The 13,506-nt window shown below is 38.7% G+C and overlaps 1 protein-coding gene across 1 annotated transcript in view; it reads left to right on the top strand.

Annotated features, from left to right (window-relative positions):
- The window catches only part of NCKAP5 (NCK associated protein 5), a 1,124,153-nt gene that overhangs the window by 970,262 nt on the left and 140,385 nt on the right, over positions 1–13,506 (top strand). Inside the window, 6 exon segments of the mRNA XM_029607891.1 lie at positions 119–968; positions 971–1,119; positions 1,122–1,272; positions 1,275–1,323; positions 2,060–2,237; positions 7,219–7,297. Coding sequence (XP_029463751.1) covers positions 119–968; positions 971–1,119; positions 1,122–1,272; positions 1,275–1,323; positions 2,060–2,237; positions 7,219–7,297 — 1,456 coding nt within the window.

The raw sequence follows: 13,506 nt of genomic DNA, 5'->3' as shown, positions 1-13,506 counted from the left end.
ATATAAATGCAGCATCAAAAGGCAATGTGACTTTTAAGTCCAAGCATGATGAATCCATGCTTTATAGCAACCAGTGTAGCAAAGACTGAGGAAGAAACAAAAGATATTTTTTCTGTAGAAGCAAAGGTTGAAACCAACATCACCTTATTCAGTGGAAAGCCCCAACATCTTGGCAGAACAAGGAGATGGGATTGAAATCAAGTTCATCAAGAGATGTGTATCTTCTAGTAACAAGACATACCTAAAGCCTGCTCTTGGCATGAATGGAGCAAAGGCACGCAGTCAAAGTTTTAGCATTCATTCCGTAGAGAAATCAACTACCTCTGCTTCTGAAGGAACTGGAAAAGTACGTACACATATTATTACTAACACTGCAGAGCGAGGAAACTCTTTAACAAGACAGAACTCAACTACAGCTACAGTAAGCCCTTCAACTTCTTCAAAAGTTATAGAGCATTCCTACTCGAGGCAAGGATCTTATGGAAGCATGAGCAGTTCAGGGAGTCAGCAAGGCAGTCCAAGTAAACTACCTTGTGGGCCACCTCCAAAAGTGGACTTGTTTCATGACCTTTCAAAATGTGAGATGAGGCAATCTGTACCTCAGAAAGATGCAAGGGACATATCTACTACCAATAAGCAAAGCATTGAAAAATCTACAAATTTACATAATGAGCAAGGGATGAATCAAGAAGAGATGAATTTGGAATCTTTACCAAAGTATTCATCACCACATAGATTTCAAAATACGGACAAATTGCAAAGTCCGACAAAACTTGAGTCAAAGAAGTCTCAGAAACCAGAGAACTCCGTAAACTCATCTGAGATGACAGGTGTTTTAAATGCGTCTCTTGTGCAGTCTACAATAGAAGAAAAAGTCATGTTGGGTATCCAAGAAAATGTACAAAAGGGTCAAGGGCAAACCAAATCTCCAAGCACAGAAACCAAGCAAAAGACTGGGCCTTCTATAGCAATTGGTTTGGATTTCGGAAAAGTAAATTACCAGCCTTGAGCAGTAAAAAGACGGATGCTTCCAAGCCCAAAGTGGAAAAAAAAGAGACTAAATATGGAGCAGGGTTTGGAAACAAGCAGGCCAAAGCAGACAAAAAAAAAAGAAAAAAAGAAAAAATGAGCAACAGTGTGAAGCAGAAAATGAGCTTAATGAAAAAACAGAAAGTGATGATGTTCTAGATAGTGTCCTAAAAGATAAAAAGAATATAAACATTTCCCAAGATTTGCCAAGCCAAATACAGTTGGAGCAGAAGAATGGATCCACAAATACAAATTCACAGAAAAAGACACGTTCATGAAAGAGCTCTTAAATAGGTAACTATTTTGTTCAATGACTTTTAGTAGGGCACCATCTAAAAACTGAAAATAATGAGCATTCATTTTCCTAAAAAAACCTGATTTACTCCTGCTGGCTAATCCAAGTATGTTTCTCCGAACTTCATACAGATAAATAAGCCAGTAAAGCATTTTTCTAATCCAGTGAGGCAGAGCAGCACCTATGTCACGATGTTAAACTTTGACGCTGAGCTCACTGAGAATTGATCATGTGGTTTGTTACATAGGGGGGGGAGGTTACCAAACTAGTGAGCTTTGAAATTAGAGAGTACTAAGTTTTATCAAACGATGGAAATTCAGCTTGCACTGGAACCATGAATGCAAGTGTTTTGGTACAAAACAGAAGGCAATTAGATCAGTTTCTTTGATTTTAATGAGCACACTGTTATTTAGTAGGCTGGCAGATGTAATTGCATTTCTAGTTGCCTTCATATTGGCCATAAAGACACAACAATGCTTATACTCTCTCTTCCAGTTTGCCTTTTAGCAATCCCAGCTATAAAAATAAATCATTATATCTGCTAGACTAAATTGATATATAACCTGAAATTGCAAGTGGCATATTTGATCAAGGCTAGTTAAAAACATTTATCACTCATAGGTCTACCGATAGAAAGGTGCAAAGAGGTTACTTTAAACATTAAAGGAATGGGAAAGGTAGAGTGATTGAAGAAGGGCAATGTAATTTATCAGAGGAATCACTTTCTACCTGCAGAGTTGATAAGAAAGCAGCTCAGCAGACAGAAAGTGGATCAAATAATGTTTCCTACAGGCGCGTGTCGAAGGGCAGTTCCCAGGGCTCCTCTCTTCCCAGCAGCTCTATCAGCACTCAAGGAAACCACAAGAAAAACAGCAAAATGAAAGCTGATATGGAAATGCAGAATGAGACATTGGTAAGTTTGGGGGGGGGGGGGGTTGTTTGTTTTTTTGTTCTTTGAGGTTTTTTTAAGCACTAAGCATTGTTAGTTTTGTTCGAACTTGGAAGTTGGTTCTGTATTTTCTTGACAGTCATGCAGGGCATGCTCAGATAACATAAGCTAGACAGTTTTAGCTGTATAAATACCAAATTAATATGAATGATGGCAGTTTTATTAAAGATAAGATGATGATCCAACAGAAATATACTGCTTCCTTTACAAAGCCTGTTTCCATATGTTTTGTAGATAAGTACACCCAGCTGTGTTCTTAAACAATGTGCTCAATTCTAATTTTTTTTTCTGAAAAGTATGGTTATAGGGTTAGGGGTTTGTTTGTTTTAATTTGATTGACTTTTAAAGAGAAAGCTATCTGAAAGTATAGGATCACAGTAAAGGATGCTTCTCAAAGTTATGCCTTCAGGTTCTTGTGGCATCACTTTTTTTTTTTTTTTTTTTAATTTGGAGTAAAAAAATTACAAATCATGCAGACACAAAAAATGGTTTTGGACTCTCAACTCTATAGGAACCAGTAAGTGTAAAGATTTGATTATATGTGGGCAGTTGTAGTTCTCTACAAATGCCTTTTTAAAATCTTCCCTAGCTGTAACAATATGCAGTTAAGCTTACAAAAGTAAATTTATTTTAGACTGATTATCTTCATGAAGCATATTAATTCTTCACTTAATTCTTACCTTGACCACAGTATATTCTGCTTTATTTCTTGCACACCAACCCAGACATATCCATTGATATTTACTATGTACCGGGTTTTTTTGTATTTTTTATAAATGGGAATTATGATTAAAATGCCATACAAGATGTTGCCATTTAAGATAACACATTTTAATGAAGAATATTTAAATATTTCATTGAAATTTAAAATGGTAAATTTTCAGGAGTTGTAATATGAATTTGTCAGCCTAACTGCACTATTGAAATGTTAAATGCTCTAAGTGTCCTAGTGATCCTTTACATATAGCCAGATGCAGATTTGTATTTCTAAGTCATATATTTCATTTAAAAATGCTTGATGCAAGCTCATTGAAATTCTGAGATATCACATGCAGAATAAATGCTGTAGATAGACTTTTTTGTTTTTGCCTTCCTTAGTGTCATCTCTTATTTGAAAATTTAGATGTCCCCTGCATTATAAAACCCAAATTATAAGCATATCTAAGGCTGACCTTGTAGCGTCATCGAAAGGAGAGAGAGTGAAAGTCGAGGAATGTGCAATATGCATGAAATTCAATCCAACTGATCTAGAACTTTGATAGGGAAGCGGTGTCCCTTATCAGAGCCACTCAATTTAACTATGTCCCATTTAATATGGTCCTTGACAGCTTAGGGTATATCTTCACTGTAACAGAAATACAAAAACATCCTGCACACTGCTGTGATTTCACTTTCCACTGCTATAATAATTTACTGAGCTTCTTGACCCTCTTTAGGAATAAAAACCTTTGAGGATAACTTTTACAGAATTCCTCGTGGTCCCATGTACACGTACGTGTATATGGGTACACGGAGATCTATAGTATTTTATAACCTCTGCGTATCTGGTCCGTGCAGATTATAAAAATACATGTACGTCCAGGCATGTACGAATATCAGCAATGCATTGAAAATGCCTACTTTTTCTACGTATTTTATAAACACATGCTCAAGAAAAAAAATATAAATTGTTTGCATAAAACCCTGATTTATGCGTGGAAGTAGGTATATTTTAAAATATGTGCGCATACTTGAAATCACCATTTTGCCGATTACTCTGCCAGTTCACCCAGCCCATCTCTAGGTCATTGAGACCCTCCTACTACTTCACCCTGAACCCCTCTCAGTTCACCCTGACCTTCCACCCAATAATAGTAGACAAGTCAAATATCAATTGCGCTAGATAATTAGCAGATGTAAAATTGTGTGAAGAAGCTGCCAAATGTATTCCCGGGAATCTCTTTTAAAATAGCAAGTTATGTGCATAACTTCTGGCTCCGCCTTTAACGCCCCTAGATCTCCCCTTTCATGCGTAGGCAAATGTGCAAACAAAACTGAAAATCCACATGTACTTTTGATGTTTATAAAATAGCATATACATGGGTACATGCTATTTACGCATATATATGCTAATTTTGCGTGTGTAACTCTTTTGAAAATTACCTCCTTTGCTAATTTAGCACTAGTAGTTACCCTGGATGTCACTGTAAGGTCAATATTCAGTAAACCCAGACAGTTATCTGAATAACCTCGTTGGCTCATCAGCGTCACTGATTATAAAAAAAAGTAAAAAGTTAGCATGGAGCTCCTCTCTCCCATCTCCTCCCCCCCCTCCCCCATTATCTTCAAAACAATTAGTGCAAATTTAAGTCCCCTAACTTAATTAAAAATAGCAAAAATCCTCACCCCCACCCTCCCACCCCAGATTCTCCAATATAGAGAGGAGAGGGTGAGGTCTTATACCTCCTCTCACTTGCTTATACATAATCATGCCAAGCTCTGACAACTCCTGATACTTATGTATTAATTTATTCACGTCTCTTCTTCCCTGATGACTCTTCATTAATTACAGAAGGGTCAATTTCCATTCATACAAGGGAGCGGTGGGGAGGTATCAGCCGCTGTGGTTCCACATTTTTAAAAATTATTTTTGGGGGATGGTGGCTTTTTATGGGTTGTTTTTTTAATCTTACCCAGTCATATGCTGAATATAGCCAGTTAGGCTTAAAGTTTTCAGAGTAAACGCACCCGGATAACTTTAGATCTGCTTTGCACCACAACCAACCTTACTGCGTTATACTTAATCTAGGTAGCGCCAGGGCTGGTGCTTCCTGGTAAGCAAACTAGGAAGGTCACCTAGAGCACCATAATGTTTGGGGTGGAACATTCCACCAGAGTGAGTCTCATAGGGCTGCTGTGCTGGAGCCACTGCAGTGGGTAAGAGGGAGAGCTGTGATGGAGTTGCCGCCAATAGGTAAGTGGAAGGGAATGCAATAACCAAAGGTTCGCTGAGGGCGCCAAATATTCTTGCACCTGCCCTGGGCATAGCTTAAATAGCAGCGCTGCCCAGTTAAGTTTAGGCCCCACCCCCCTAAATGCCTCCACACTTCCCCCTTTTTTATCCAGTTAAATTGGTAATGTTTTTCCCAGCTAAAAACTTACCCCGTTAAGAGGGGCGGAATATTCAAAAATCCCAAGTTTGCCCAGCTAAGCCCCAAACTTGGGCCAGACAAGCCCGCTAAATATTCACCTCTATACTTTCAACAAACACGCTCCGTTTTATTTGTGATGATTGTGTGCAGCTTAGCTGCAAGCTACTATTAATTCTAGGTAGCTCCTGAGCAAGCTTTCTTTGTGAGAGGAAAGAAATCTTTTGGTTTCCAAACACTGCTTGACAGGTCTTCAAAAAAAAAAAAAATCTTTTCTATTTCTGCTCGTATCCTGGAAGATTGAATGATCACAAAGATAAAACAAATGTGTTGGTTTATCATTTTTTTTTCCTTATGGACTGCAGCAAAATTGTGTCCCTGAAAAATAACCAATGCCAGTTGTAGTGAAATAGGGCAAAATGGAGATGACAAAGTAACTAAAATGATGTTTTACCATGGTGGTCAACTCTGCTATAGAAATAAAGGCAAGTAAACATGTTGTAGCTGATGCCTGGTTTTGGGTTTTTTTACTGGGCTAACTTAATATATTTTTGACTAACTTTCAAGCTATGATCCCTTTGGCAGGTCAGTGTAAAAGTTTAATTAGATATGTAGAGTAATAATGAATTGTACTTTTAATACTGTCTGCAGTGTCAAGATTTTCAAGCCATGAGAAAGAAGGCATTGAGTTGAAGCTGTTTGTCACGGTTTAATTCTGAAATGTCTTAGCTATAATAAACTTTGAAAGGCCAAAAGAGTCCTTGCCCTGCAGGTTCGGCAGTGGTAGTGAGGACGCTTCCCGATAAGACACTTTTTTTTTAATCCAATCAGGAGCATAATGTTATGACTGTGTCCTAAAGCTCTTAGATTAAAAAAAAAAGACAAAATAACATTTTTCAAAAGAAAGTAACTTTTAACTTTTGAAACTGCATGAAATAATACTGACCCTACTTTTTCTTCATTCTCCTGATACAAAAAGTCCACTTTGTTCCCTGTTGAACAAGAAACTGTGGAGAATAGTTTCAAAAGTAACACAAAAATGTCATATAGCTTTTCATTCTCCATATAGCAATGATGTTCCAACATTTATTCAGCTGTATAGAAGCATGAGTTTTATATACAGCACACAATTAACATTTTAACATTAATTGTTGTGCTATATTTCTCCAGGTCTCCCTATCATGCCACATAATTAAATATTTTCTCTTAAGCGTACTCATTAAAGATTTACTAGGTTATTGAGTTGTTAGCTTTTATGCCAGGATAATAATGTTTTTTAGTTGAAGTATTAGAAAAAGAATCCACATGCAGTGGACTTCAAACCTCACTTAATATGATGCATCTCTCATACCTTATGTTCACCCAGTGCCTCTGTGCTGGGAGACACAGGAGGAAAGATAACTGCATGTGCCGAGCCAAGAAACCTTTCTATTATTTATTCTTATTTTAAACAAACAGGAACAGAAACTATTTTTCTGCTGGAAGAATTGTACCTCTTTTACATCTTACAATTTCCTGATAGTTTTAAATTATATGTTGTTTTTTTTAGCATCAAGTCTTATTTCCAAAGCTATTATCTTTAATTTTTTTTGCAGAATATGAAGTAAATGATCATTTTTTTGCACGTTTTGGACCTTGTTTAGTCAGGATAAATATTAGGAAGATAGTTCAGGTGAAGAATACTCTCTGAAAATGGAATGGAATGTCGAGCCGACATGTTTCAGGAAGTGGGTTACTTTGTGCTTCGTAGTATTGTACTGCAGTCAGAATATATTTCACCTCATTTTTCTCTCTCATGATTTTTTGTCATGATGTAGATCAAAGTGATCGCAGAAAATGTGCAAGATGATGGAGTCGATGCTGCTACGGAATCGACATGCCAGAGCCACATGATAGGTACAAAGAATCCCTTCTGTTATGTTTAATTTATTGCTATGTATTATTTGTATGTATAATCTCAAATTTTAATGGTGGTGTCTTGTCTAAACAAAGCATATTGTTCAGTGATAACAAAAAGCAATGATGCAAATTTTTAGATAAGACAAATTATGAGCAGCTACAGGAGCCATCTGAGGTTTAATGTGGCCGATTCCCAGCCTGTATTCTCCAGTACTATAACTATGGTATTGATACATTGTAAATTTAGGTGCGTGTTTATCGGCCATTAGGCCTTCTTTGAGGATAGAAAATGTTGGTGACTGTTTGTGATTTGCAGCATGTGAACTATTGCTGGATACTTTTTCTGACTGAATCAAATACATGTATTTACATAACACAAATGTTACTGCACAGCAAGGCAATAGTCACGTTCTTCCCCTAGTAATCATCACCAACATTCACATTCCCTCAACCCACAACACATGGTCCCCACCTTCCAAATGCACCACCTTCACCGGGGGCACTTGGAACCTGAGCTTAATGTTTAAAAGAAAAGGATGAGGCCAGTACTGTAGCCATAAGAGAAATGCTGCATCCCTACTACTATGCTGTCAGGAAGCCCAATTCATGTTTATATCTGTTCTCTATTTTGCTGTGTTCATAGAGGGCCGGATTTTAAGATTTAGGCGCGGGCGTAGATTTGTGCGCGCAACCCGGCGTGCAAAAATCTACGCCCAATTTTATAACATGCACACGCAGCCAGGGTTGGTGCGTGCAAGGGGGTGCACACTTGTGCACCTTGCGCATGCCGAGCCGCGCAGCCTTCCTCCGTTCCCTCCAAGGCCACTCCGAAATCAGAGCGGCCTCGGAGGGAACTTTCCTTCCACCCCCCCCCCCCCCACTTTCTCCTCCCTTCCCCTACCTAACCCGCCCCCCAGTCCTACCTAAACCCCCCCTTACTTTTAACTTAGAAGTTGTGCCTGCCTCTGGGCAGGCGAAGGTTGCGCGCCGGCTGACGGCCATCCCGGGCACAGTGGCAAATGGCTGCTGTGCCTGGAGGCTCTGGCCCCGCCCCGCCCCCGGATTAGCAGGTGTAAATATGCGCAAGTAACAGTCATGCACACATAGCATTTGCAGATTTTAAAATAGCTCCTTATATGCGTAAATATTGGCCCTGCCCTAGCCTGCTCTTTTTTGTATGAGCAAATGTATTCATGCACCATTACTCGTGCATGTATGTTTGAGGTTTATAAAATAGCAGTTGTGCGAATATGCGCTATTTAAGGTGAATTTTAAAAGCCAGGTGCATGGGAGATGAGCAAACACGTACCACATGCCAGTGTCCACCTGGTTTTATAAGCCGCCCACATGAGCACACAAGTACCGATGCGCAAATATCTCACATTGGGGGGGGGGGGAGGGGCGGAATGTGGGCGGGGCATGGGCGTTCTTGGGGCAGGACTAAGAGATAAGCGCACAAGAAACTATGTGCTTGGGCGTGCACCCAGGTGTAGTTGAGCTCAAATTTACTTCTGCTATGGTTAGAGGTGTAAGTCTTTATGAAACTATTTCTAAGCATCTCTGAAGTTTTTGAGGGGGTCTGGGTTAACTGGGGGGGGGGGGGGGGGTGGGCAGGCTAAAGAACCAGTTTGGAGGTCTAGATTGGAGGTCTAGATTGGGCAAACTGGTGGAAGAACTGGAGAAATTGGTCACGGGCTGGACAGGCCGTCTGTTATAAAATTCCCTCACTGTGTATCCCAAAGCCAACTTATGCTGCTGTGTACGCACAAGCTTAAAATTAGGAGCACGCATGCATGCGCCAGGGTATTTTAGAACATGCGTGCGCATATGTGCACAGGATATAAAATTGCTGTGTATCTGGCCAGATACACGTATACGCGTGTCGGGCCACACATACCCATGGCCAGACATGCGTATAACTGCACACCCATTTGAAATGTACCATCCCTGTGTGTGCGTGTACTCAGTTTTACACACGCAACTCTTAAAATTCACCTTTAACTGTGATCACTTTATTTTCCATGTATGCCAAACAGTACATGTCCCAGTAGGTCTTCCCCAGTGTTCAGATTAAATATTTGCCATCGTAATAGGCAGTACCGATTCAAAACCTTCATTGTTTTATTCATAATCATATGGCATATAAGAATGGTCAAAACATAAGAAATGCATACTGGGTCAGACCAAGGGTCCATCAAGCCAGCATCCTGTTCCAACAGTGGCCATCCAAGTCACAAGTACTTGGCGAGTTTAAATAGTGTCCAACAGGAAAAAAAGTGCAATTAAAAGGACTTATCTTAAAATTCCAGTCAGTTCCATCATCCCAACCCAGTCTGCATTTTAAAATCATGTTTCTTCTGCTTCAGAGGGCCAATAACCATTATCTCTGTAGGTTATCCATGCATTCTGCTTCTTATTCAAACATCAGCGTACAATGTCAGTTTGGTGTCAATCAACAAGATTGTGAAACGCGGACCATGTTGGGGGTGATAGAATTGACTGGAATATTAAGATAAGTCCTTTTAATTGCACAAAAAAATTCTTCTCTTGGACTCTATTCAAACATGCTATATGATTATGAATAAGGCAATAAAGGTTTTGAAGTGGTGCTGCCTATTATGATAGCGAAAATTTTAATTTGAAGATTGGGGAAGACCTATTGTGTGGGTGTTGATTCATCCTTCCTTTTCCTCGTCTTTGTACATTTTGAAACAAGTACTTGTGCCATTAACTTAACATCCATAACAAAGGAGCCAAGAGAATGGAGTAAGGATGTATGAAAAGTCAATTTTTCATTAAGCAGGAACTGTAGTGGGAATAAATGAATAAAAAATAAAGAAAAAAGGGGTAAAATGAAAGTAAATGAGATTGAAAATCCACAGAAAGCTTCAGTGTTAGAGATGGGATCATAGAGGGAAAAGACTCACAGTGATGAAGCATTTAGGATAATCAACAGGGCATGCAGGAAATGGAACAGATGGACAGAGATACACAGGCCTCTTTGTGACTTTATAGTCACATGCAAATAGGTTATGTATGGTAACTACGGTGTCCTGTCATTAACATTCTTAATTATTAGCCATCAGTACCACACATTATTTTTACATTGCTTTTCAATTACCAGCGAAGCTTGTTTTAGGAAACCTGTAAAGCTTAACATACTGACTAGCTGAATATGAGATGGCAATTTAAAGAAAACAAATATTCATTAATATTTCTCTTATTGGAAATGAAAATAGAGTTAAACAACTGCATTTTCTCTGAAAAATGCTTCATTATTGGAGCTGGCAAGGCAGAATGTCTAATGTGCTATCAGTTCTGCATAGCTAGCTAATATGCAAGTTAAATATTATTTAATACCCTTCAAAGTTGACAGCATTTAAAATAATGCCGAGTCATCCGTTTCTAATAATTGGCTATTGCTACGCCTGTAAAACAAACAAAATGTGTAAGATGTCAGTTGTTGATCATTTTTAAGAGGTTATAATGACCTAAGATATTTTAAATAGATTAATGACTCTCTGAATTAGTCAAGCTGAAAAGAATCTGACATCAGAACCTTCATTAGAAGGAAAATCTCCAGGTCCTTACAACAAAATTGTTTCTAGGACTAATTTCAGCATTGTTGGTTGAGCCCTAAACCACTACAGATCTGGTTCGTCAAGGGTGTTCCATTTTGTCCCCATTGGCAGAAATCCTTTGCCCCAAAAGGCCACACACAGGTTGGATTATGCACGAGATATATTTGCATGCACAGTGCTTCAGCTGTATGTAAATCTTTCTCATGCATATCCATTAGAAATAGGCTTGAAAGCCTGACTGATGTGCACACCTTGAGGGCTGAGGTACCAAGCCCCTGGAAGAAAACTATCTTGGTAGAAGGTAACTCTAGAAATCGGATTTAAAATTCACTATTCTAGATGAAGACTGATGGCAGAATTAACCTGACAAACACAGATAATATGTTGCGATATTTTAGTTCAATGGCTGGATTTCTCAGTTATATGCATCTAGTTAAATAAGTCTTTGCAGATCACGAATGTCAAAATTATCAGGTTCAATAAGCTTGGGTCTATTATCAGTTTTTTTTTTGTTTTGTTTTTTTATCAACCAAATGTTTCTTCTTATGTTTAAATTTCAGAATGTCTCATAATTCTTGGCTACATTTTTCTTAGCATATGTAAAGATGGATATCAGTGTTTCACTACTCAGAAGTAATTTAAATACTTTAAAACCAAGTCATTGAGCGGCAGTTACTACCCTTAATAGAAAGCAGGGGGAATATCTTCACGGGGCGGCAGTTACTATCATGAGCTACTTGCTGGGCAGACTGGATGGACCATGTGGTCTTTATCTGCCTATGTTATAGTATTTAAAATGTTTAACTTTTACCTTTGCCTTCGGCAGGTAATTTACATTATGATTTGTTGCAGTGTTCTGACTGCAGATAAGCAGTGTTAGTATGAAAGCACTAAGGGGCCTATTTACCAAAGGTTTTCTCCCGTGTTATGTCTATGGGAAAATTGCTTAGTAATCAGGCCCTAAGTTTGACATGTTTCATTTTCTGACATATATATATTGTACGGTGACATGTTTCAGTCCACATGTAATAAGTACAAAACACAAAACAGACTATTAAGGGCCCTCAAATATAGTGTTAAGCATTATCATTATTACTATTATCGAAGAAGAGGTGTGGAAAGGAAGTGTCTTGAGCAGTAGGCTTTAAAAGATGATTTAATATGCTCTATGTAAAAAAAAAAAAAAAGGCAGGGTACAAGGTGATAAACTGGGGGGGAACATAAGTATCTTAGGTACCATAGAGCAAGGAGTAAGAATAAGGTGGTGGGTGACGTGAGGTCCATAGGGTCCTGCTTTCAAAATGGTCTGGCCACGTAGACATAATGCAAGAAAACTTGGAAAACAAAACTGTTATTAGCTACCAATTTCCTATGCAGATTCAAATGATGCTGTAGTGGAGATAAAACGCCAGCCTGATGGCTCTAGCTTTTAGTAGGAAAAACTCGAAAATGCGTGCTGTTTTGAGGAGGAGCAACCACAACCAATTACATAGTACAGCTCTAATAGCTATATTGCTTCTGGAAAAAACTGAAGTCTTCATCAGTTATGATGATGTTGCTTATTTATGTTTAAGTCTTTTTGTTTTTATTTTTCTTATCTGCCCTTGAACATGCAGCCTAAAGTGAAATATAAATATATAAATAATAGGCATTTTCAAAACCCACACAGGGGCCCCTCTTCACACAAATTACAGAGTTGTTCACGTTTGTGAGGGAGCTCTTGTATGTTTTTAGTTAATGACTATGTTCATGTGAGAGGAATTTCATTTCGTGCTGCAGACATTCTTGCTCTGCATGAAGACATCGCTCTTAGTTTATCTTCATCGGCTCATTGATCGGAGTGGACTGGAGCCATTTTGCAGTCATCTTATCACCAATAAAGTATACGATTCATTCATTTAGCACACTATCAGATGAAAGAATGTTTGCTTTATCTTGGCTTCCACAGCCAATTAAACCTCTGGGATACCTGAAAATCTTTGAGAGAAGAGAGATGGTACAGGGTTGTAAAAAAAAAAAAAAGCTAAAAAAATTAACTGTCCGATCAAACTTAGAAGTGGTGAATCAGTTTCTAGTGTGTTGCAGCACAGTTTAAACCAGTAACCTTGATGTATTTTCTTTGCTTACTCATAACATAGAAACATAGAAATGACAGCAGAAGAAGACCAAACGGCCCATCCAGTCTGCCCAGCAAGCTATGCACTTTTTTTTTCCCCCCTCTTACTTGTTACGCTTGGCTCTTAGAACCTTTAGTTTTATTTCCCTTCCACCCCACCATTAATGTAGAGAGCAGTGTTGGTACTGCATCTAATTGAATATGTAGCTTAGTTAGGGGTAGTAACCGCCTCATTAAGCAAGCTACACCCATGCTTTTGTTTACTCGACTATGTAATTTAGTCCTTGTTGGTTGTTGTCTATATATATTCTACATTGCCTCTGCTGTTGAAGCAGAGAGCTATGCTGGATATGTGTTTGAAAGTGAAGTATCAGACTTCTCCCCTGCCGTTGAAGCAGAGAGCTATGCTGCACATGCGTTGAAAGTGAAGTATCAGACTTTCTCCCCTGCCGTTGAAGCAGAGAGCTATGCTGGCTATGCATTAGAAGTGAAGTATCAGACTTTCTCCC

Source organism: Rhinatrema bivittatum, chromosome 6 (assembly GCF_901001135.1).
Source record: "Rhinatrema bivittatum chromosome 6, aRhiBiv1.1, whole genome shotgun sequence".
Taxonomy (NCBI): domain Eukaryota; kingdom Metazoa; phylum Chordata; class Amphibia; order Gymnophiona; family Rhinatrematidae; genus Rhinatrema; species Rhinatrema bivittatum.
The sequence above is the reverse complement of the archived record's forward strand: the minus strand, read 5'-3'. Positions and strand labels throughout refer to the sequence as shown.